General features: G+C 40.0%; 4 protein-coding genes across 4 annotated transcripts in view; 2 read left to right on the forward strand and 2 right to left on the reverse strand.

The window, feature by feature from the left end:
• Nucleotides 1–2109, forward strand: part of sxph (saxiphilin) — a 33016-nt gene extending 30907 nt beyond the window's left edge. The window contains exons 14-17 of the mRNA XM_062051598.1: nucleotides 866–948; nucleotides 1010–1194; nucleotides 1324–1510; nucleotides 1594–2109. Coding sequence (XP_061907582.1) covers nucleotides 866–948; nucleotides 1010–1194; nucleotides 1324–1510; nucleotides 1594–1640 — 502 coding nt within the window. The 3' untranslated portion in view covers nucleotides 1641–2109. The remainder of the gene's footprint in view (nucleotides 1–865; nucleotides 949–1009; nucleotides 1195–1323; nucleotides 1511–1593) is intronic.
• Nucleotides 2110–4582: 2473 nt separating this feature from the next.
• On the forward strand, nucleotides 4583–15445 carry sirt4 (sirtuin 4). The gene is made up of 4 exons (XM_062051629.1): nucleotides 4583–4712; nucleotides 6167–6645; nucleotides 9610–9904; nucleotides 9974–15445. The coding sequence occupies exons 2-4, from the start codon at nucleotides 6167–6169 to the stop codon at nucleotides 10124–10126; spliced, it is 927 nt and encodes a 308-aa protein (XP_061907613.1). The 5' UTR covers nucleotides 4583–4712; the 3' UTR covers nucleotides 10127–15445.
• lg01h1orf74 (linkage group 01 C1orf74 homolog) lies at nucleotides 12979–13838 on the reverse strand. Its single transcript, XM_062051642.1, has one exon. The coding sequence runs from the start codon at nucleotides 13827–13829 to the stop codon at nucleotides 13047–13049; it is 783 nt and encodes a 260-aa protein (XP_061907626.1). The 5' UTR covers nucleotides 13830–13838; the 3' UTR covers nucleotides 12979–13046.
• The window catches only part of tomm6 (translocase of outer mitochondrial membrane 6 homolog (yeast)), a 13641-nt gene continuing 1234 nt past the window's right edge, over nucleotides 13887–26293 (reverse strand). Inside the window, exons 2-3 of the mRNA XM_062051667.1 lie at nucleotides 16460–16578; nucleotides 13887–14011 (exon numbers count right to left, since the gene is read on the reverse strand). Coding sequence (XP_061907651.1) covers nucleotides 16482–16578 — 97 coding nt within the window. The 3' untranslated portion in view covers nucleotides 13887–14011; nucleotides 16460–16481. The remainder of the gene's footprint in view (nucleotides 14012–16459; nucleotides 16579–26293) is intronic.

Below are 26293 nucleotides of genomic sequence, written 5' to 3' on the forward strand. Positions count from 1 at the left end.
GCCTTTTGCCTTTCGGATCGGGACCCTTTGGGACTGTGTGACAAGGGGTGGCACTTTCGTGACTTCTGCGGTGCTTTTTGTGGGCTTCTGGAGCTGCCTCCCGGGTGTCTTTTGGCCATGGAGTCTAGCTGCTGGGTCTCTGCCACACCAGAGTCTGTTTGGAGAGACTGGAGGAGATGCGGATGAAGAGACAGGGCTGCGGAGCTGGCGCTGAGCGCCGGGACGGACAAGCTTCACAGTGTCTTGGCTGAATGAGCAGGTATCGGACACCTCAGTCTCCTTGGACGTATCCTCGCTCATCCATGCGGACTGGACACTGGCCGAGAGTTGGTGGGAGGCCAAGGGTGGAGTCGGCTCTCTTGGTTGCTTTGTTGGGTCTGCTCCTGTCTCTGGCCATGCTCTCCCCATCCCAGCAGATGATGGCATGGAACACCGCAGAGGCCACCACAGTGTATATGTTTTTTTTACTTTTTATTCATAGCTGTGTGTAGAAAAGGCTGGTTGCATCAGCTCTGCTCTTTTAATGTCTTTACTGTCTTTTGTGTTCTTTGATGTTTCCCTCTTACACACGTTTATGTGTGCTATGGCTATGAGATTTTTTCTTCCTTGGCCTCAGTCTGGACCCTCTCTCCAGGGGCCCAGGCTTAGACTGATTTTTTTTTTTCTAACCCCCCTCTCCCTAGCGTTTACCTGTTTCTCACCTGTTTTGTAAGGGGTGCCGGAAGTTGGCAGACCCTCAGCGATCCTGCTCTGTCTCCCTGTAATGTTTGTCTGCTCTTGAATGGGATTGTGCTGAAAATCTTAATTTCCCCTGGGGTATTATTAAAGTATTTCTGATTTTGATTCTGATTTTCCCTGTTCGTAGATGTCTGGTTGGAGATCCCAGGGGCAAAAGCTACGGCGACGTGGCCTTTCTTGAGCAGCATAACCTTCAAGACAATATTCTCAGTAAGATATAACACATATTTCATGCACTTTTACACATGTGCTTTACTATTTTATACTTCAGGTTTGACTTCCTCCGGTTGGGCGCAAGGGTGGACATCGTCAGACTTCGAGCTGCTGTGTGCAGACGGTCGTCGGGCCTCGTTGTCGGACTGGGAGAGGTGTAACCTGGGAGTCATCCCGCCGAACACCATCGTGACACGGCCGGTGCTCGTGGCACGGGTTATACACTTCCTCAAGAAGTCTCAAGTGAGCATACAGGCACCAGTTTTCATTTTTAATTGAACTTTAGTTGGCAGTGGGGTACAACTGCATTACATCACATTGACAACGTGTGTCTAATATCATCTGGTTTGAAAAATTATTTGTACCCTGCAGGAAACATCGGCAGCCAACACAAACTCTCAGTTCAAGCTCTTCGAATCTCATCGTTACGGAGAAAGTGATCTGCTGTTCAAAGATGCAACTCGGTGTTTTGTCCACACAAACCACAGGGATTACCGCTCCATTCTGGGAGAGGAGTTTTACAACAGTGTCGAAGCAGCCTTCAACTGCACCCAATATGGTACAAATACAAACAAACATATTTACTGTAATGCATGTTATGAGCTCAACTGGACAATAACACTTGCATCCATTTCCTTGCAGTTGACATCTTGCAGCTCTGCAAGCAGGACATGTGCAGCACAGTCTAATGCAGAGCTGGGCAAATATTTTGACATTGAGAGAAAAAATGTGTCTAGGGGAATTGAGAGGATTATTATGATGCGTTCAGGAGTCTTATTGCCTGAGGGAAGAATCTTACAGAACCTGGAGGTTCTGCTACGGAGGCTGAGGAACCTCTTTCTAGAGTCCAGCAGTGAAAACAGTACTTGCTGGGGGTGGGAGGAGTCTTTACAGATTTTCTGAGCCCTGGTCAGGCAGCGGCTTTTTGCGATTTCCTGGATAGGAGGAAGAGGAGTCCTGATGATCTTTTCCGCCGTCCTCATTATTCTCTGCAGAGACTTCCAGTCTGAGGCACTGCAGGCTCCAGTCCAGACATTATATTAACATATGTATTAACAACATATGAACATCGCTCCTCTTTTATTTCTCAGACCAGCTCCTTGACAGACATATTTTACAATTAAGCGAAACAGCAACACAAATGTAAAAACAGCAAAATATGAATGCAAAGTGTAATAAACACCTAAAATATGATATATTATCACTTTTATGCAGAAATTTGTTGTAAAAATTTGCTTCCGCATCCGTTCCTGACGCATGCATTTCGGGCTGGCTGTGTCACGCCAAATTTCTTCCCTCTACAAAAACCTTCCCTCCCCCATTTACTTCCGGGGCTGCGTCCAATAAAATCACAAAGTTGCCGGGGGTCCTTAACCTGCACGCGACTGTCCTGTTTCGTGCCTGTACAAAAAAAAAACAATAATCGATTTCTTCAGATTCCAGCAGCTGTCAAAGACGAAGTATCCTACCAGCGACGGGCAGTCAAAGCCGAAGTGCTATCGATCGCTGTCAATGACGTAAGAGGAAACATGACCACGGAAGGAAACGGGGGAGGGAAGGTTTTTGTAGAGGGAAGAAATTTGGCGCGACAGCTGCTCTGAAAACAAACCCCGCCCACTCTGCTTTGTTCCTTGTCTGCGCTGCTGTGACGTAGTTTACCATAATAACTCGTATAACACTTAAAAGCAGTGTTGGGACTAACGCGTTACAAAGTAACGCGTTACTGTAACGCCGTTAGTTTCGGCGGTAACTAGTAATCTAACGCGTTATTTTTTATATTCAGTAACTCAGTTACCGTTACTACATGATGCGTTACTGCGTTATTTTACGTTACTTTTTGTGTAGTATCGGCTAGAAACAAGATCTGAGTGTGTTTTGTGGCAGCGCTGCGGCGTCGTTCTTCTGAATCTCTTGTGTCACACGGAGGAGGCACGCTGTGTGTGTGTCTGAGTGTGGGAAGGGGAGGGAGGGGAGGGGTGCGCGCAGCAGCATTCGTGAGGGAGGGGCGGAGACAGAGAGAGCGAGACAGTTGTTAACACGCATGCGTCGCCAGGCTCAGCTTTTTATCGATAGATTTATCAGATTTAATTTTTTATTATCTATAGCAGGGGTGTCAAAAGTGTGCCCCGGAGGCCATTTGCAGCCCACAGCTAATGTTTAAAAGGCCCACGGCACATTCTAAAAATACTATTAAAATAAACAAAAACATAACAAAAGTGAAATAAAAAAGCTTAAAGGTGAAATGTAATTTAGAAAAAGTTGCAATGTTGACTAATAAAACAAAGCTGTTTTTTTTTTCTTTCAAACTGTCATTGCTCAAAACATAATATTGAATCAAAATTAATGTTATTATGAATTATAGTACACACACTCTGTCAATTCTCTTATATACTCTTTCATTCTAGACTTCTAGAGTGTTTGATTATCAAAGTTCACAAACAAAAAGAGGGATCCTAGTGGGCCAGGCCAATATTTCCTTATCTCTAAACTAAAACTAGGGAAATGTGTAGTGTTCTGGGCTTCAGACATGATTTTATTTCAGAATTCTTTGAAATAAAAAACGTCTGGTTAGGCTTTGGTATGTAAAAATAAAGTTAAAGTACTTATTTGGTTTACAGCTATGTTGTTATTAAGCTGTTTGTTACTTATGCATGTTATGTTGCAGCTATTTAAAATAGTTTTGTCAATTTGTTCTGGCCTGAAACAAATTGGCCCTTTAAAACATATCTTTGTCTTTGTGTGTTGTATGTAGACCACATTGCTTAGCAGAGTTCAGTGATGCAAATGCATGCCAAGTTGATCAACACATTGTATTATTCTCCAGTGCAATAACAGTACTGAAATGAAGGCTAAAAGGGCATTAATGGAGCTTTAAAAAAAGAAGAAAAAAAGAAGTAACTAACTAGTTACTTTTCACGGTAACGCATTACTTTTTGGTGTAAGTAACTGAGTTAGTAACTGAGTTACTTTTGGGATAAAGTAACTAGTAACTGTAACTAGTTACTGGTTTTCAGTAACTAACCCAACACTGCTTAAAAGCGCAGATTTCAACCATTTAAATACTTTCTATAGTTCAAGACTTACGGTCATTTAAAAACAGCACTGCACATCATAATGGCAGCTACAGTTTTGATGTTAAAGGTCTAAAAAAATTATGTAGAACATCCGGCGGGCCGGATTGAAAATCCTAATGGCCGCATGTGGCCCGCGGATTTGTAATCTCAACAAATATGTGTTTCTCTTCAACCAACACCACTTTATTGTTTAGTACTCACTCATTATGTGATATCATGTAGAAAAAATGTAAAATAAGTTAACTTTGCAATGTTAACGCCGAGGAACACTGCATTTTCATAAGTATTAAAGAAAAATACATAATATTTATATTAACTTGCGGCTAAAAAGACCTATATAATACCAAACAATACATGGTGCAGTCTTTGAGATGATCATTTTAACAAACACTAGTTATAATATGTCATTAAACGTTTAAATCAACCTGTTTGTAAACCTGGGGGTTTACCAAATCGTCCGTTTTTATGGTAAAAACGCATTGGGAAAATTTTGACTACACGTCCCACAAAACATTGCGGGTCTCGTTAGTGTTACACAAATATGGACTTCCGGTTGCCTTCAATGTCATTTGACAACCACGAAATAGTTCGACAAGTTACTAAACTAACGACTAACACACTCCAGCAGGTTCATTGTGAGGCATTTTGAATACATTCTCCTGCTGAAGCCTTCTGTACAGTAACAAGGTATTGTAGCTCTCTGTCGTGTCTATTTAAAGTTAGCTTATTTGCTAATAACCATTCTATTTAGCTCGCCAACATTTTTTGTGTTTGTTGTTCTTCTAGCATACACCAATTATGTATATAATATTAAAATGACGCTAATAAATGTAGGTCAGAACACAACAATGAAAATAAGACAAGCCATGTGACACATTTATTGTAACATGATTGTTAATGTATGTGTGCACAGTGTATATTTCATTAGGTACAACCCACGGCGTTGATACATTTAAAACGGATCTCAGTACAAGGTAGTGTTGTCCCGATACCAATATTTTGGTACCGGTACCAAAATTATTTCGATACTTTTCGGTACTTTTCTAAATAAAGGGGACCACCAAAAATTGCATTATTGGCTTTATTTGAACAAAAAGTCTTCGGGGACATCAAACATATGTTTCTTATTGCAAGTTTGTCCTTAAATAAAATAGTGAATGGTAAATGGGTTGTACTTGTATAGCGCTTTTCTACCTTTCTAAGGAACTGAAAGCGCCTTGACACTATTTTCCACATTCACCCATTCACACACACATTCACGCAAGGGTGAGTGTCTTGCTCAAGGACACAACGGACGTGACTATAGGATGGTAGAAGGTGGGGATTGAAACAGTAACCCTCAGACTGCTGGCACGGCCACTCTCCCAACTTCGCCACGCCGTCCGGAACATATGTGACAACTTGTCTTTTATTAGTTAGTAAGCAAACAAATGTTTTTAATTTAGCTGCTGACGTATGCAGTAACATATTGTGTCATTTTCTATTCTATTATTTGTCAAAATTATTAAGGGCAAGTGGTAGAAAATGAATTATTAATCTACTTGTTTATTTTCTGTTAATATCTGCTTACTTTCTCTTTTAACATGTTCTATCTACACTTCTGTTAAAATGTAATAATCACTTATTCTTCTGTTGTTTGATACTTTACATTAGTTTTGGATGACACCACAAATTTATACTGCAATCCGATACCAAATCGTTACAGGATCATACATTGGTCATATTCAAAGTCCTCATGTGTTTAGGGACATACTGTATTTCCTGAGTTTATAAACATAATATAGATTTTAAAAAACAAAAGAAGATGTTGTGATGCCAAAATATATCGACGTAATTATAGTAGTATCGACTAAATATGCTACTACACTTGATATCATTACAGTGGATGTTAGGTGTAGAGCCACCAATGGCGTTTGTTTACATTGTGACGCCGGTGAGGCGGTATAGTTCCGAATATGATTCATTAGTATCGCGTTACTATACTAATACCGGTAGACCGTACAACCCTAGTACAAGGTTACAACAATAAACATTGTTATAGCTGTGTGTCAATACATGACAATATCAATCATCATTGGTGCACTGTGCATGTGTACCTAATAAAGTGGCTTTATAATTCTTATGTGCCCAATCTGATACAGATGAGACTGCTCTGCACGGTCAGCGCAGTGCACTCAGCATCTTCAAGGCGGGCATCTTCAGCCCCTGCAGGGATGTTTGTCCCTGCCTGCAGCTCTATAGACTCACATTCCCTGCAGCTGCTCCAGGACTTCGTCTCCCGCACCTCACGCCTGTTTGCCATCAGCGGCGCCGGTCTCTCCACGGAGTCCGGCATCCCAGATTACCGCTCGGAAGGCGTGGGCCTGTACGCCCGCACTGACCGGCGGCCGATGCAACATGCGGAGTTCGTCCGCAGCGCTTCGTCCCGTCAGCGCTACTGGGCGAGGAACTTCCTGGGGTGGCCGCAGTTCTCTTCCCATCAGCCCAACAGGGCGCACAAGGCTCTGCGGCACTGGGAGGAGCAGGGGAAACTGCACTGGTTGGTCACCCAGAATGTGGACGCTCTTCATTCAAAGGCAGGCCAGGAAAGGCTCACTGAGCTCCACGGATGTGCCCACAGGTGACCAAGCATCACCTGCGACAAAGGTACAATACTAAAGAAATTTTACTTGGGCGTCACTAAGAGTAGTCAGTGTGCAGCTTGGAAAGCAGTATAGATTTACTATCTTCTGGAAATAAGTCAACACAATAGTTGAGCTCACTAATTGTGTGGTTAATATAATATTCAGTGTTGGCACAATCGTTACCTAGCACCCACTAAATCCTCTTAAGCATGGAATTGATCACAGCTGGAATTCATGTTTCCCTCTCATGAAGCACAAGCCCCAGCAGTAGAGGTGGGAATCTTTGGCCACCTCACGATTCCATATACGATTCAGGAGCTACGATTCGATTGATGCATCTTTAATTTAAGATTAAGATTAAAGTGGGCAGCAGCGGCGCCGCGCCCGGGAATCATTTTGGTGATTTAACCCCCAACTCCAACCCTTTGTTGCTGAGTGCCAAGCAGGGAGGTTATGGGTCCCATTTTTATAGTCTTTGGTATGACTCGGCTGGGATTTGAACTCCAACCTACCGATCTCAGGGCGGACACTCCAACCACTAGTTTATGTATATTGATGCACTTTTACCTTTGTTTTTGTTTCTCTGAATAAGCGTTTATCACTTGCAACTTAAAAAAACCCCAATTCATTTGGAATAAGAAACCGTTAAATTAATTCCCACATTTATTAAATGAATGAAAATGTTGTGCAAAATTGGATCATAAGTGCCCGATAAAGGAGCTGGAATCAGGTGAGGTGGCTCGTGGCAGTCTGCATTACATTATTTACAATAAACAAATCAATTATTGATGCTTACTAATCTATTCTATAATCGTCCATGTCCGAATTGCGATGCATCTAATAATCGATTGTTTCCCCCACCTCTATTTATTCAGCCTCAGATCATGATGTCACCGCCATCGTGCCTGTAGGCAAAATGATCTTATTACTTGCTTGTGTTGCCAGTTAGTTAGACAATAATGTTTGTGTGTTGACTTGTTTGCAATGGCTAGTAACTCCATACTGCTGTACAAGCTATACACTGACTACTCTAAAGTGCATCCAAGTTTATATTTTATAGTATTGTCCCATTGGGGCAGGGGTCCCCAAATTATGGCCTAACTTGGGAAGTTTTTATTCTGAAAACATGTTTTATATTCCAGTTTCTTCAAAATAGCCACCCTTTGCTCTGATTACTGTTTTACACACTCTTGGCATTCTCTCAATGAGCTTCAAGAGGTAGTCACCTGAAAGGGTTTTCACTTCACAGGTGTCATAGTCTTTAAACCTTCAGTGATAATCTACAATGTAAATAGTCATGAAAATGAAGAAAACGCGCCAAATTGTTTTAACCCAATGTGGCCCGAGTCAAAAAGTTTGGGGACCCCTGCGTTATAATATAATACATGTATGTATAATACAATTCTAGATGAAATGTGAGAGGTTATTTTTTCCACAGTTCCAGTACAAAACCTCTTAAAGGCCTACTGAAATGAATTTTTTTTATTTAAACGGGGATAGCAGATCTATTCTATGTGTCATACTTGATCATTTCGCGATATTGCCATATTTTTGCTGAAAGGATTTAGTATAGAACAACGACGATAAAGATCGCAACTTTTGGTATCTGATAAAAAAAGGCTTGCCCCTACCGGAAGTAGCGTGACGTAGTCAATTGAACATATACGCAAAGTTCCCTATTGTTTACAATGATGGCCGCATGAAGTGAGAGAGATTCGGACTGAGAAAGCGACGATTTCCCCATTAATTTGAGCGAGGATTAAATATTTTTAAATGAAGAAAGTGCAAGTGAAGGACTAGTGCGGAGTGGAAGATGCTGTGAGAGCCGGGGGTGACCTGATATTCAGCTGGAAATGACTACAACAGTAAATAAACACAAGACATATATATACTCTATTAGCCACAACACAACCAGGCTTATATTTAATATGCCACAAATTAATCCCGCATAAAAACACCTAGGTGTTTGTTATGCTAGCTCCTAGCTACTAGCTCGAGCTAGTTATAGCTCGAGCGGGTAATATGGACGGGATCCTGTATATATAACCCGCCAATACAATTCAAACACCTGCACAACACACACACTCACTCAGCCCAAACAACCGTTCACCTAACCCAAGGTTCATAAAGCTTATATATTTAATCAAAGTTACGTACATGACACGCACGTACTGGCAAGCAATCAAATGTTTGGAAGCTCGCGGGTGGGACCTGATATTCAGCTGGGAATGACTACAACAGTAAATAAACACAAGACATATATATACTCTATTAGCCACAACACAACCAGGCTTATATTTAATATGCCACAAATTAATCCTAATGCTAGCTCCTAGCTCCTAGCTACTAGCTCGAGCTAGTTATAGCAAGCGATCAAATGTTTGGAAGCACAGCTGTGTACTCACGTTATCGCAACTGTGTATCCAAATCAAAGTCCTCCTGGTAAGAGTCTCTGTTGTCCGAGTTCTTCCATCTTGACTGCATCTTTTGGGAATGTAAACAAAGAAGCGCCGGCTGTGTACGTGTTGTTGCTGACTTCCCTCGCAAAATAGACACTTCGCACCGACAACTTTCTTCTTTGCTTGCTCAGCTTCTTTCTCCATAATGCAATGAACAAATTGCAACAGATTCACCAACACAGATGTCCAGAATACTGTGGAATAATGAGATGAAAACAGAGCTATTTCGTATTGACTTCAATGGTGTCCGAATACTTCCGTTTCAATGATTGACGTCACGCGCATACGTCAACCCTCAGAGGCGTTTCGAACCGGAAGTTTAGCGGGAAATTTAAAATTGCACTTTATAAGTTAACCCGGCCGTATTGGCATGTGTTGCAATGTTAAGATTTCATCATTGACTATCAGACTGCGTGGTCGGTAGTAGTGGCTTTCAGTAGGCCTTTAACTTTGTAGAGTGTTATGGCCGCTATTGGTCAGCTGAGATGATGTGTTCCTTAGGGTTGTGTGTTTGGGCTGTGGCGACATCTCGGCCAGAGAGGAGCTCCAGAGACGATTCGTAGCGCTGAACCCGGACTGGAGGGCTCAAGCCGGGGCAGCTGCTCCAGACGGGGACGTCTTCCTTGAGGACGAGCAGGCGCTACAATTCAGAGTTCCCCCCTGCGAGGTCTGTGGAGGAATACTGAAGCCTGAGGTGACCTTCTTTGGCGACGGGGTGAACAAAGCCACAGTGCAGTTTGTACACGACAAATTAGCCGAGTCGGATGCGGTGCTCGTCATCGGGTCGTCACTACAAGTGAGTGTCACTCATGCAGGAAGAACTCGATGTACTTTTTTCTGGTGATTCATGTGTGGTCTTCATTAGGTCTACTCGGGATACAGATTTTTACTCGCAGCCAGCGATAAGAAAATGCCGGTTGCCATCGTGAACATCGGGCCCACCAGAGCAGACCACTTGGCCGAGATGAAGGTGAGAGGACGGTGTGGGGAAGTGCTGTCGACCATTCGACCTCTCTGATGGTAATGGACATGAAGCATGGACACACTGTCTTCAAACGCTAAACTACCTCATCTACAACACCAGCATGCAGCATTAGCTACACCTGCATCATATAGTAGGGGGGTCCAAACTTTTTCAAGGGAGAGCCACACACTAGAGGTGGGTAGAAAAGTAGTACAAACTAAATACAAAAAATTGTACTCCATCCGGGCAGCACGGTAGAACAGGGGTTAGTGCATGTGCTTCACAATACGAAGGTCCTGAGTAGTCCTGGGTTCAATCCCGGGCTCGAGATCTTTCTGTGTGGAGTTTGCATGTTCTCCCCCGTGACTGCATGGCTTCCTCCCACCTCCAAAGACATGCACCTGGGGATAGGTTGATTGGCAACACTAAATTGGCCCTTGTGTGTGAATGTGAGTGTGAATGTTGTCTGTCTATCTGTGTTGGCCCTGTGAGGAGGTGGCGACTTGTCCAGGGTGTACCCCACCTTCCGCCCGAATGCAGCTGAGATAGGCTCCAGCACCCCCCGCGACCCCAAACGGGACAAGAGGTAGAAAATGGATGGAAGGATGGATGTACTCCATCCATACATCCATTTTCTACCGCTTGTCCCTTTCAGTACTTATGTAAGAATATAATTACTGTAGGGCGAGGTGTCCAAAGTGCGGCCCGCAGATAATTGTTTACCGGCCCGCCACACATTCTGGAAATACTATTGTAAAAATAAAAAAGAACATTAAAAAAAGTGCAATGAGTTGAAATCTAACGAGAAAAAGTTGCAATGTTGACACAAAAGCTGCCATGCAGGCTGTTTTTTTTTCTTTTGTCTTTCTTTATTTTTCTTTTTTTGCCATTGCTCAAAAAAAAAAAATAATGACAAAAAATCCATGTTATAATGAATTATTTTCAGGGCTCCAATTACTTCAAATATTTCACTTTAATATGTTTTTTGTGGTAAATATTGCATATATTGTGTAGTAGCCATATAAAAATATCAAAGTTTTCTTTGGACGGCGTGGCGAAGTTGGTAGAGTGGCCGTGCCAGCAATCGGAGGGTTGCTGGTTACTGGGGTTCAATCCCCACCTTCTACCATCCTAGTCACGTCCGTTGTGTCCTTGGGCAAGACACTTCACCCTTGCTCCTGATGGCTGCTGGTTAGCGCCTTGCATGCCAGCTCCCTCAATCAGTGTGTGAATGTGTGTGTGAATGGGTGAATGTGGAAATACTGTCAAAGCGCTTTGAGTACCTTGAAGGTATAAAAGCGCTATACAAGTATAACCCATTTACCATTTGACAAAAGCGCATAAAACAAACAAAATAATTGTTCCAGCATAAAATCGACAGATATATCTGAAGTTGATCTCGTAACTTAAGTGTCGAAAGTAAAAGAAAAACCTAATAAAAATGTATCACTTTATGAGTGGGGCACCTTTTGGATCCCAAATATATTTAGTGATTTTTTTATTTATCTTTTCACTGTGATTACTCAAAAATATGAAATAATTAATATCAATGGTGTTCTGCATTATTGATCTTTTAGGGCTCTAATGACTAAATACTACATATTTCAGTTTTACTATAAAAAACTAAGTTGTTTTTGACAAAAAAGCCATAAAACATTTTTTTAAATTTGTATTACTTTATATCAACTTGAAGTTGATATAGATATTTACTGTATGCGTTAAATAATTTAAAAAAAATAATAATCTGACTTATTTTTAACATTTTAATGACTGAGACCCTTTATGGTCCCCGGGACCCCTAAAGGTAAAATAAATAAAAAATCCATATATTTTGTTATGGTTTGAAAATGAAAAATATCAAAATGGCCCCCACATGCTTTAATTTTTCCGTGTGCGGCCCTCAGTGGAAAAAGTTTGGACACCCCTGCTGTAGGGGATAGGTGTTAATGTGCTCATTTAAAGGAGTCTACTACATTATTGTTTGTGGTCCACCACATTATTTAGAAACATGGCCAGTACGCATAGTATGCCTGTATAAAGATCATACGTCAAGTTTTGAGAGTTATTACAACAGCACAGCATTATGAGTTGTTTATGTTTACTCTGTTTGACAAGAAACCCCTACCGATGTTACGCAGAATTATTGCGGGTGTACCTAATGTTGTGGCCACAACGCTGTTAATACATTGATTACTATTATCTTACAGTGGGTTCCTAAAGTACTGTGTGTAGCAATATCTCTGTACTGTATGTGCAACCCAAATAGTTAAATGACTTAAAAGTTTTAATTATGTAAACTAAGTATATGTGTGCTTTTCTTGCTCTTACACATCAGGGCTCCAAAATAATGGAAACTTTATTTTCTGACAAGGTCCACCAAATATAGTGTAAATGTTGCTGAACATCAGAGCATCCGGCATGGAGTTGAACTCCTTTAAATCAAGTCCACTATTTGGTGCTATTTGCAATTAGCGTGTTAGTTGTCAGGTAGCAATTCATGTGCTAGTTATCAGCTAGCGATTAGCACACTAATTTTTATTTAGCAACTAGTTAGCTATTAATGAAACTATACTGTATAACTTTAATATCTTAGTATTGCACATTAACAAGGTACCATTAAGACCAGTTTAATTTAAAACAATTTTATACAAGTATGGGGTCCCAGCTTCATGAGCTTGAGGGTCCTTGGCCTGGTAAATGGTGAAGACCCCTGCTCTTTATCATAAACAAATACATCTTTTGCATTGGTTGCCCCTTTCCTCTGGGATATCCAGTTAAAATACATCCATTCACCAAAAAGCAGTTTGGTAAAATTAATATGATGAATATATTTTATTTCTTATCTTGTGATCAGTGGTTGCTTGGCAACCCTTTTTCAACCTTCTCGAAAGCTGAAGTGTTGCATTAATAAACAAAGAAAAAATGAGCTTCTTGGACATTTTATTGGGAGTCATGAATTCAAGGTAATGATGAGTCACAAACAGACTGAAGGTAAAGTGACTACAGACTGACAAACAGTGAGGTCTTTGAGGACATTTTGCTTCTGGAATCGCTCTTGAAGGCCAAGCTTCCAGTCCTCCAGATTTGACTGTATCTCATTCTGCACGACGGTGGGGATGCTAAACGAGTACAAGCAACATTTGTGGCTGGTGGAATCTACTCGCCATGTTGCGTGCACTGTGGTCACCATCAGGGGGGTCATAGAGAGGCAGTTCTCAAAGCTCTTTGTCTGATCGAACCAGTAGGTGACGGGGTAGCCCAGTAAGAGTCCAAAGACCGTGCTTAGGTTCCACTCATCTGACCTTTCTGCCACATATGGAACTTTATCTGCTGTGTCTAACCCTCTGAGAAGATCAAGCAGATCTTGTGCGATGCTCTTCAGCCCTCCTCCGACTGGATCAACAACAGTGGGTTTCTCCAGCGAGAGGCAGACGTCAATCACCACGGGTCCGCCATTTTGAAGCACCTGGGCCAGATTGTAGCGGACTACACGTGGATTAACAATGAGGCTGTTACCATTCAAGTCCAATATGACCAGCGATTCGGACACGAGTTGAGACGACTGACACAAGCGCAAATACTGATGCACTTGCTCTGCACTGGCACTGTTGGCGTCATAGAGCAGCGCCGGTTTCACTGCCTGATCAACAGCTGAGAGCTGAGCAGCCACGTCAAGACTCTGAGAAAGTGACAGACATTTCCTTTTGGTGGACAAACATTTTCGAGCTGCAGCTACAAAGACCTCCTGAGTCTGCATAGCTTGATTAAATGGATTCTTCTTTCTATGTGTTACAGGGCATATACATACTTAACAGTCAAAAGGAACTTGATTTATTGCAAAAACAAAAAAAACAATAACGAAAGATGATACATTTCAAACTAGGATTAACCACAAACAAGTCTTCAAATATCATGCATCTTCTTTCTTCTTTAAGACACCTACGGAAACAAAACACTTCAATAAAAGGTGCCAATCATTTCATCATCATACAGGCGGTCCTCGTGTTACGTTCTGATGTTTCATGGTTGCTTACACTCCTGTAAAAAATAAAAAATCGTACCAAAAAATAGAACTAGTTGCGCACGTGATTGAGGAAGGACGTCACTTGTTCTGATGGCAGTGTGTCAATGAAAAGTTAGGTGAAATTGGGAAAATGCCGACCAACATTGTTTGTATTCTTGGTCTACGCTGCTCTAAAACCGCGACCATAATGACAGATAAACATGGTAATCCTATGAAACTAAGCAGAAACACACCTTTAAGTGTGCAAAACAACCGCAGGACTGAAAGTATATTGGCTTTGCTTTCATTTAATTTTGTATTTAATCTTATAATTATTATATTTCATGGATCCTTCACATACTCTGTGCCTGATTTCATTTAATTTTGTATTTATTTCTTATAATTATATTTCCTGGATCTTTCACATACTCTGTGCTTGATTTAAGTGTTTATTTAGTTATAATGCTGTGTTAAATTTTAATTGTTTTACTCTGAAAGTCCTCACCAGACCCAAGTTGTTTTTCAAAGATGGCTGCTATGAGTGTAAACAATAATAAAAGCCCCATAATATCCATTAGAACCATTTCTGACGAGTGTTTGTTGCATACGTTATATTGTTGGATCTATCTGTAGGTAAATGCTCTTTTTTCTTGTTGTACATGCGTACTACATCGCTAACAGTGTATTTGTGTTTCCTCTTGATCCACCTTGTTTGAAGGTTGCAGAAGGACTGCATATTTTTCCAGAAGATTTTTATACTCAGACAAGGCAAGTGCAAGAATAGGCCTTTGTGGTTGTGGCCGGCTCGATTTCCGAACTTCGTAATTTCAGCGCTCAGTACTCGGCTGGGACACCATACCCAGCTCCATATTCCAACGAGAGATGTGACGTTCGCAAACAATGATGACATCCAATTCGCAGTTGTAATTTGTTTGTTTGAGAATTGTTCTTTGTGCAAATTTCCCACGCTGCTCTCTCAGAATCAGAATGAGAAACAGATTCAAAAGCTTTATCGGCTTTAAATTCATTGAAGGAGTAATGACATCATTGAGTTGTCTCAGAAGGGTCTATTCATGTGTAGGCAGTTAACTTAGGGGAGTTTAATAAGCACCTGAAATTACTGTAGCCTTTTAGCCACTGTATTTGGAATAAGAAAAATATATTAGCAACTGGAAAAGAGAACAAAAGGAACAAATAATTTTTTGCATTTGGATCGTACAATCCGCTGGGGGTGCTGACATGCAAGGTAAAGTGTGACTTTACATAGTGACGTTACTGTCAAAGAATAGGGAAATGGAATCATCTCGTGGAATGTCTATAGTGGAAATAAGCAAAATTAGATTATAATAAATAATTCTCAATAGCGTCTATATTGGTGTAATCATATAATGTATATATTTTGATTTGATTTAAACTTATTACTGCCACGGGTGATTATTTGATAAAAACTATATATATATACTGTATGTATGTATATATATGTATATATACATACACACACACTAGGATTGTACTGGTACCAAAATTTATGTTGATACTTTGATAGTTTTCTAAATAAAGGGGACCACAAAAAATTTCATTATTGGCTTCATTTTAACAAGAGTCTTAGAGTCCAATAAACATGTTTCTTTTTGCAATCCAAGAACAATTTTGTCTTTGAATAAAATATTGAACATATGAGACAACTTGTCTTTTATTAGTAAGTAAGCAAACAAAGGCTCCTAATTTGGGTACTGATGAAGTAACATATTGTCATTTCTCATTCTATTATTTTGTCAAAACATGTTCCATCTACAATTCTGTTAAAATGTAATAAACACATATTCTTCTGTTGTTTGGGTACATCCTAATATAAATTAAAATAATAAAAAGATTTTGTGATGATAAAAAATATGAATGTAATCATAGTAGTATCAACTAGATACGCTGTTGTACGTGTACCAGTAGAATTGTAGTTTTTTGTCATTTTTCCTCTCCAAGAGGTTATTACTTGCATGCACGTTTTGACACACAACATCATGCGCCTCGGCTCTGTAGTCACCGTCATAAAGCGGCACTTAAATGAAAGAACAGTACCGGTACTTTTTAAAGGTGGTATAGTACCGATTTCAATTGATTAGTAGGCGATACTTTGTTAGTACCGGTATACTGTGCAACCCTAGAGTATATATGTATATCTATATGCGAGCCAAAAACATATATATAAACAGAAAAGGCTCCTCAAGATCCAACTCCTTTAAAAAAGCCATAAATCCCATCTGTACTTTCAACTTTCGAAGTAATTAGAAGACAGAATTACTTCCGACTTACAATGCAGTCGTAGGAATGAAACTTGTTGGTAGACAAGAGGACCACCTGTACTACAACTGCAAATGCAAACTTACCATCATCCAGGATGTTAGAGTGTTATGTGACAGGCTGTGGAGCCATCAAGTCAAAATCAGAGAGATTTCTTGCCACCCAAACACCAGCTGCAAACAACCCCAGGTTAACGAGAAGATTCCTGGAAAAATACAAAAAAATGCATTGAAGTCTTTTAAGAGGTCTGTGTGTTAGCCTTTGCGAATATGGAACAAAAGTCAAATGAAAACCAAGACGAAGAATAAAATAACTGGGACTGGGATTGGACAACTGGGATGCAACATGTCTGCTGTGTGGATGACTACAATATATCACAGACAGAGAGCAATCTGTAAAATGTAGGATGTGGAACTGGAAGTATCAAGAGGTGGATCTTCTGTGAAGTCGTTCTCCATGTCAGGTTTAATCCAACAATTCTGATTCCCGTTCTGATTATGTGATCGAGTTGATTCTACTTATTCTACTAGCGAGTACTAACACCGCAAAAAAAAGGAAAACATACTTAAGCTCGTCAATTTCGGTCCGTGGCGCCATTCAGTATTTGGCTTGTAAATTATTAGTTGTAATGAATTGTTGTAATACCAGTGGTAAATAGGTATTTTCATAATTGTATGTAGGGCTGGGCGATATATGGATATAATCGATATATCGCGGGTTTGTCTCTGTGCGATATAGAAAATGACTATATCGTGATATTCGAGTATATGTTCTCACGCAGTTGCTTTTTGCTGCGGGCATTCAACTGCATGCGCTCCTTCTCACAGAGACTTAAAACAACCGCACCTTCTTACATACGTCACGTGTGCAACGTCACATGCTCCCACGAAGCAGAGAGGTAGCGACATGGTAACGTTAGGTGTGATGCTAACGGAGTGGTGCGGGTGGTAATACGAGAGAGAGAAGGTGCGAATCTGGTAACAAATGGAGGAAGAATGAATTCCTAAGAAAAACAGCACGGGATCCATCGTCTGGCGGTGGTTTGGCTTCAAGCGGGAATATGTTGAACAATTATGCGGCAAAAGCGTTGCTACTAAAAGTAGCAGCACTGCTAATTTGTAGCATCATTTGAAAAGTCACCCGCTAGAGCAGTGGTTTTCAAATGGGGGTACGCATACCCCTGGGGGTACTTGAAGGTATGCCAAGGGGTACGTGAGATTTTTTTTAAATACTCTAAAAATAGCAACAATTCAAAAATCCTTTATAAATATATTTATTGAATAATACTTCAACAAAATAAATGTTTAGAATTAAGTTCATGAATCCAGATGGATCTCTATTACAATCCCCAAAGAGGGCACTTTAAGTTGATGATTACATCTATGTGTAGAAATCTTTATTTATAATTGAATCACTTGTTTATTTTTCAACAAGTTTTTAGTTATTTTTGTATCTTTTTTTCCAAATAGTTCAAGAAAGACCACTACAAATGAGCAATATTTTGCACTGTTATACAATTTAATAAATCAGAAACTGATGACAGAGTGCTGTTATTTACTTCTTTATCTCCTTTTTTCAACCAAAAATGCTTTCCTCTGATTAGGGGGTACTTGAATTAAAAAAATGTTCAAAGGGGTTACATCACTGAAAAAAGGTTGAGAACCACTGCGCTAGAGAATGAAGAGTGCTTCAAACTCCGCATGTCAACAACTCCGTTCGGTGCCACACCCACAAAATGCCGAAGCAACCATTTCCACATCCACACTGTATGACATATACTATTTGATATGCAGCTCATTTTTATGTGACACTTATTGAAATATCTTGTGTGACATCATGCACAAAAGTGAACTTTATTTGTTTTTAACTATTGTAGTGGCGTTCTGTACAAAAAGTGCACTTTAATTTAGTGTTGTTTTGATATGTCATCTTAGTGACATCATGCACAAAAGTGCACTAATAACTTGTTTTAAAATGTCTTTGACAATCTTGCATTTTCTGTTTTGGAAATGACATGAATGTTTGTGCCACTGCTTAAAGGCCTACTGAAACCCACTACTACCGACCACGCAGTCTGATAGTTTATATATCAATGATTAAATCTTAACATTGCAACACATGCCAATACGGCCGGGTTAACTTATAAAGTGCAATTTTAAATTTCCTGCGAAACTTCCGGTTAAAAACGTCTCGGTATGATGACGTTTGCGCGTGACGTCACGGAGTGAACGGAAGTATTCGGACCCCATTGGATCCAATACAAAAAGCTCTGTTTTCACCACATAATTCCACAGTATTCTGGACATCTGTGTTGGTGAATCTTATGCAATTTGTTTAATGAACAATGAAGACTGCAAAGAAGAAAGCTGTATGTGGGATCGGTGTATTAGCGGCGGACTACATCAACACAACCAGGAGGACTTTGAGATGGATAGCAGACGCGCTATCTGACGCTAGCCGCCGACCTCACCTTGACTTCTTCCGTCTCCGGGCCGCCGACCGCATCTATGATCGGGTGAAGTCCTTCGTCGCTTCGTCGATAGCTGGAACGCAGGTGAGCACGGGTGTTGATGAGCAGATGAGGGCTGGCTGGCGTAGGTGGATAGCTAATGTTTTTAGCATAGCTCTGTCGAGGTCCCGTAGCTAAGTTAGCTTCAATGGCGTTGTTAGCAACAGCATTGTTAAAGGCCTACTGAAACCCACTACTACCGACCACGCAGTCTGATAGTTTATATATCAATGATGAAATCTTAACATTATAACACATGCCAATACGGCCGGGTTAACTTATAAAGTGACATTTTAAATTTGCCGCTAAACTTCCGGTTCGAAACGCCTCTGAGGATGACGTATGCGCGTGACGTAGCCCGGGGAACACGGGTATGCCTTCCACATTGAAGCCAATACGAAAAAGCTCTGTTTTCATTTCATAATTCCACAGTATTCTGGACATCTGTGTTCGTGAATCTGTTGCAATCATGTTCATTGCATTATGGAGAAAGAAGCTGAGCAAGCAAAGAAGAAAGTTGTCGGTGCGAAATGGACGTATTTTTCGAACGAAGTCAGCAACAACAGTACACAGCCGGCGCTTCTTTGTTTACATTCCCGAAAGATGCAGTCAAGATGGAAGAACTCGGATAACAGAGACTCTAACCAGGAGGACTTTTGACTTCGATACACAGACGCCTGTAGAGAACTGGGACAACACAGACTCTTACCAGGATTACTTTGATTTGGATGACAAAGACGCAGACGTGCTACTGTGAGTATGCAGCTTTGGCTTCTAAACATTTGATCGCTTGACCGTATGTGCGCAACTTTTTTTTGCGTATGTACGTAACTTTTTTTTAAATATATAAGGTTTATGAACCTTGGGTTAGGTGAACGGTCTTTTGGGCTGAGTGATTGTGTGTGTTGATCAGGTGTTTGAATTGTATTGGCGTGTTCTATGGAGCTAAGAGCTAGCATAGGAGCTAGGAGTTAGCATAACAAAGACGTAGGTGTTTTTATGCAGGATTAATTTGTGTCATATTAAATATAAGCCTGGTTGTATTGTGGCTAATAGAGTAAATATATGTCTTGTGTTTATTTACTGTTTTAGTCATTCCCAGCTGAATACCAGGTACCGTGAGTATGCAGCCTTGGCTGCTAAACATTTGATAGCTTGACCGTACGTGCGCGTCACGTACGTAACTTTTTAAAAATATATGAGCTTTATGAACCTTGGGTTAGGTGAACGGTCTTTTGGGCTGAGTGATTGTGTGTGTTGATCAGGTGTTTGAATTGTATTGGCGTGTTCTATGGAGCTAGGAGCTAGCATAACAAACACGTAGGTGTTTTTATGCAGGATTAATTTGTGGCATATTAAATATAAGCCTGGTTGTGTTGTGGCTAATAGAGTATATATATGTCTTGTGTTTATTTACTGTTGTAGTCATTCCCAGCTGAATATCAGGTACCGTGAGTATGCAGCCTTGGCTGCTAAACATTTGATAGCTTGACCGTATGTGCGCGTCACGTACGTAACTTTTTAAAAATATATAAGCTTTATGAACCTTGGGTTAGGTGAACGGTCTTTTGGGCTGAGTGATTGTGTGTGTTGATCAGGTGTTTGAATTGTATTGGCGTGTTCTATGAAGCTAGGAGCTAGCAGAGGAGCTAGGAGCTAGCATAACAAACACGTAGGTGTTTTTATGCAGGATTAATTTGTGGCATATTAAATATAAGCCTGGTTGTGTTGTGGCTAATAGAGTATATATATGTCTTGTGTTTATTTACTGTTGTAGTCATTCCCAGCTGAATATCAGGTCACTCCCGGCTCTCACAGCATCTTCCCTATCTGAATAGCTTCAACTCCCCACTAGTCCTTCACTTGCACTTTACTCATCCACAAATCTTTCATCCTCGCTCAAATTAATGGGGAAATTGTCGCTTTCTCGGTCCGAATCTCTCTCACTTCATGCGGCCATCATTGTAAACAATAGGGAACTTTGCGTATATGTTCAATTAACTACGTCACGCTACTTCCGGTAGGGGCAAGCCTTTTTTTTTATCAGATACCAAAAGTTGCAATCTTTATCGTCGTTGTTCTATACTAAATCCTTTCAGCAAAAAATATGGCAATATCGCGAAATGATCAAGTATGACACATAGAATAGATCTGCTATCCCCGTTTAAATAAAAAAAATTCATTTCAGTAGGCCTTTAAGCTTCGACAGTCTGGAAAGCATTAACCGTGTAGTTACATGTCCATGGTTTAATAGTATTGCTGATTTTCTGTCTATCCTTCCAGTCGGGTTTATTTCTTTTGTTTCTATCTGCATTTAAGCACGATGCTATCACGTTAGCTCCGTAGCTAAAGAGCTTCGCCGATGTATTGTCGTGGAGATAAAAGTCACTGTGAATGTCCATTTTGCGTTCTCGACTCTCATTTTCAAGAGGATATAGTGTCCGAGGTGGTTTAAAATACAAATCCGTGATCCACAATAGAAAAAGGAGAAAGTGTGGAATCCAATGAACCCTTGTACCTAAGTTACGGTCAGAGCGAAAAAAGATACGTCCTGCACTGCACTCTAGTCCTTCACTCTCATATTCCTCATCCACGAATCTTTCATCCTCGCTCAAATTAATGGGGTAATCGCCGCTTTCTCGGTCCGAATCGCTCTCGCTGCATTGTAAACAATGGGGAAATGTGAGGAGCCCTTCAGCCTGTGACGTCACGCTACTTCCGGTACAGGCAAGGCTTTTTTTAATCAGCGATCAAAAGTTGCGAACTTTATCGTCGATGTTCTCTACTAAATCCTTTCAGCAAAAATATGGCAATATCGCGAAATGATCAAGTATGACACATAGATGCTATCCCCGTTTAAATAAAAAAAATTAATTTCAGTAGGCCTTTAATAACTGTTTAATAAATACACTTTTGCTAAATTGACTTAGTTGTGATTTCCCTCTCTGCATGAAAGTTTAAAATGAGCATATATTAATGAAGTATGAACAAGAATGTTTTAATGTAGACACATAGAATCATCATACTGCTGTGATTATATGCATCAAGTGTTAAGGCAAAGGCTAAGGCAAAATATCGCGATATATATCGTGTATCGTGACATGGCCTAAAAATATTGAGGTATTAATAAATGGCCATATCGCCCAGCCCTAATTGTATGGTTGTTTTATTCTTGGAATGATAAGCTTTATTTAGTGCAGTGATTCACAAACTGTGCAACGTGTACCATTAGTGATACACACACTCCATCTAGTGATACACCAAAGAATCAATTAAATATTCAAACAGTGTTACTGTTCAAACTGTGTGTAATATTACAGTGGTTAAAAAGATTTTGTTAAATAAAACCTCTGCCTTGTTTTCAATGAGAATTCAGGTCTACTACACTACTTTAATTTCAAGTTGGTCATTATGTTGGTACTTGGAGAGCCAAGTGTTTTTTAAGGTGGTACTTGGTAAAACAAAAAGTTTGAGGACCACTGATTTTGTTAAATTACAATGCCTTCATTTGAATGAGGTTTGTTAAAGGCGCCATTTCATGTCAAGTCATCATTAAATGGCCCTGATATGTCAAAAGGCATTAATAAATCATGCTCTTTTCAAATACCTCTATAACTGATAACAGTAGTTTAGCCGGGATATGCTCATTTCAAAATGAGATTTACAGTCCCGAATTCTTATTGTTTTCATTTAGATGCCCCGCTCTCCACCGTTTGACCAATTAGAAAGTCAGTGAGTGTGTCACATCCAGGTTGCCAGTTACGCACCGCCACCTTCGTCGAGCTACTGCCACTGGTATAAACATGTCAGACCTTAGTAAATCTTAAAGGTGTCGTTACGATTCTCAACTCATTCATGACAAAGCCAGGAACAAAACGAGGATTTGTATCGGGATGCCTTTGAAAGATGGAGACGGGAAGATTTTTTCATCTGACGCCAAATTTGCTAATTTCCTCCTTGATAGGTAAGTAAGGCATTTACTTTTTTCTTATTACTTTTAATAAATGGAAATGGACATTTCATATGTAAACTATATTGTCCAATACAGTGTATGACCTTGTCTAACAAAGCTAGTATGTTCGAGCAACGAATGCTTAGGAGCGAACCACCATCACACTAGTGTAATGCTTAGCATACTAGCCCGGTCAATTACACATCGACATATAGGCTAATGGGGGAAATATATGCCCGTTAGCCTGTATGTCGATGTATTTCGACAAATGTGTCAGTGCCTATTTCGTTCTCAATATGCTGATACACTAAGGAAATGGGTTCCAACATTACCACGGCAAATTGCGGTTTCTGGTATTGTATGTGCATCAGGCACATATGGGGTGGTATTTGTTTGACACAATATAATGCATTACATGTGATGATTTTCTACTTTGTGTATTGACATGGTAGAAGGCTATATGATTTATGCGTAACGTGGTTTTATCGTAATGTGGGTTGGCTCATAGAATCGCACTCTGCACTGAAAGATGGTGATGTGCGTACATGGAAGAGAATGCAGTGCGTCAGGTTGGATGCAACATGGAGTTATGCGGAACAAAATGTGGCGGTAATTTTACTGTTGGCTTTGACTTGCCATCAAAGTAGGCCTATGCGATATATAATATAATATTATATAAAATTATTTTGATGGTGTTCCGTGCGGTCAAACTAGACATTTTAGCAGGGTAATGCCAACAATCTGTCCCGACTCCCGACGAAAACATTTCTGCGTAACTTTACTAATACGTTTGGCTAATCGACATCAGTAAAATGTGGCATAATTACTTAGTAAACCATGTTGCAAGAAGCATAAACAAGAGAAACCTACAGCGTAGGACTCGTCGATTGCCGTTTGAAGTTCCTTGGAGTAGGATTCGGCTGCGTATCTGGCAACCTCAGTCATGGAGAGTGGGAGGGGACTACAGAATTTTGACCGTGATTGCAGTACCATTTCTGGTCACATTACTACACATGGCACCTTTAACAGTCATAGCCATAATTGCAACGGTAATAATAACTGACATGAATACTAAGAACATCCATAGACAATTGGGGTAATAATTAACTTCAGTGTGGGCCAAGAATTCTCATTTCGATGCATCCCAATTTTAAACATATTTTCATTTTGCTTTAGACCAGTGATTCTTAACCTTGTTGGAGGTACCGAACCCCACCAGTTTCATATGCGCATTCACCGAACCCTTCTTTAGTGAAAAATAAAATGTTGGGGTTTTTTCAAATTCAAGACAAAGTTATATGTTTTTGGTAACACTTTAGTATGGGGGACATATTCTAAGTAACAAAGACTTAATTTAGAGTTATTTGGTTACGGTTAGAGGGTTAGGCTTATAATAAGGCCATGCCGAATAAGTACTTAATAAGTACTTAATAATGACTAGTTAAAAGCCAATATGTTACTAATTTGCATGTTAATAAGCAACTAATTAATGGTGAATATGTTCCCCATACTAAAGTGTTACCATGTTTTTTTTACAGGTGCACAAAATGAACCGTGCATGAACATCACCTTGTTCAAACAACAAAACCAACACAGTGCATAAACTCACAACAAATTACACACCTGCAAATCAGTCTGACTTCTGCTGTTGCCGTATCCGTAAAACGCCGATAGGGAGAAGTCTTTGATTACACGATGAGTCGGGTGTGTCTTGACCTCCACCGAACCCCTGAGCCCGACTCACCGAACCCCCAGGGTTCGATCGAACCCAGGTTAAAAACCATGGCTTTAGACATTACTTAGAAAATTTGAATAATTAAATGTTCTCTATTTTTCTCAAGCTGCGTCACCTGTCCCTCTTCACACGGTGAAAATAAATGTAGGTATAAGAAGGCCAATATCTATAAAGTAGGGCTGTGAATCTTTGGGTGTCCCACGATTCGATTCAATATCGATTCTTGGGGTCACGATTCGATTCAAAATCGATTTTTTTTCAATTCAACACGATTCTCGATTCAAAAACGATTTTTTCCAAATTCAAAAGGATTCTCTATTCATTCAATACATAGGATTTCAGCAGGATCTACCCCAGTCTGCTGACATGCAAGCAGAGTAGTAGATTTTTGTATAAAGCTTTTATAATTGTAAAGGAGAATGTTTTATCAACTGATTGCAATAATGTTATTTTAACTATTAAATTAACCAAAAATATGACTTATTTTATCTTTGTGGAAATATTGGACACAGTGTGTTGTCAAGCTTATGAGATGCGATGCAAGTGCAAGCCACTGTGACACTATTGTTCCTTTTTTTTTTTTTGTAAATGTCTAATGATAATGTCAATGAGGGATTTTTAATCACTGCTATGTTGAAATTGTTACTAATATTGATTTTGTTGTTGATAATATTAATTTTTGTTTCACTACTTTTGGTTTGTTCTGTGTCGTGTTTGTGTCTCATCTCAGTTGCTCTGTTTATTGCAGTTCTGAGTGTTGCTGGGTCGGGTTTGGTTTTGGAATTGGATTGCATTGTTATGGTATTGCTGTGTATTAGAGATGCGGGGTTTGCGGACACACCCGCGGTGTCCGCGGGTAATCCGCGGGTCGGGCGGATGAATGACGAAAAAAAATTCATTTTAAATAGATTTGGGCGGATGGCGGTTAAACCAATTCGGAAATATATATACATAGTAAATGTATAAAGAGAATCCTATGTGTCCCAGCAACAAGTGCCGCAAGTGAGCGCTCCTTCAGCGCAGCAGGGCGCATTTTAGAGGCCAGGCGCTCTCGCCTGCATGAATCCTGGCACTGTAGATACCATTTTATTCCTGCATAGTGCTAAAAAAAAAAAGTAAGTAGACATACGGTTGGATATGTTAAACAAATTAGTCTACGTTACCTAGGCTATACCAAATAAGCCCATGTCTAACCTATATTGAGTTCGGTCCGCTGAATAATTGTGATGGTTACGTGTTGTTTGGGCGCACTACAATGCAAAGGAATTAAGGCAATTGCGTTGTTTATTATGTTTTTTTTCTTCTATTGGAGATATACTACTGTGTGTTAATTATTTGGCCTCGCTTTCAAGTGAAGCGCATCTCCGATTGGCTACAATGTAAGGCCATTCAGCCTGCTTTGTTTGTCGCGACCGTCTATTTTCATTATAATTCAATTATTATTATTTATTTAATTTATTTTTGTTTAAATAGGGATGACATACATATGTTGTTGTATAATTTAAGTTTGTGCGCGTGATTGACAGCCTAAAGCCTATGAGGCACATTTTTTATTTATTTTTTTATTTCAACTTAAAAATGTATGAGCCTATATGCCTATGCCTACAACATAGGCTATGTGTTAATCTTTATTTTCCTGCCTGTCGTTGACAATGGAGATTGTCTGATATTTTGTCATGGCTGCAGATCAATCAATAAAGGTTCATCTTTGTCGCAAAATTGTT

This window comes from Entelurus aequoreus, linkage group LG01 (genome assembly GCF_033978785.1).
Source record: "Entelurus aequoreus isolate RoL-2023_Sb linkage group LG01, RoL_Eaeq_v1.1, whole genome shotgun sequence".
NCBI classification, from domain to species: Eukaryota; Metazoa; Chordata; class Actinopteri; order Syngnathiformes; family Syngnathidae; genus Entelurus; species Entelurus aequoreus.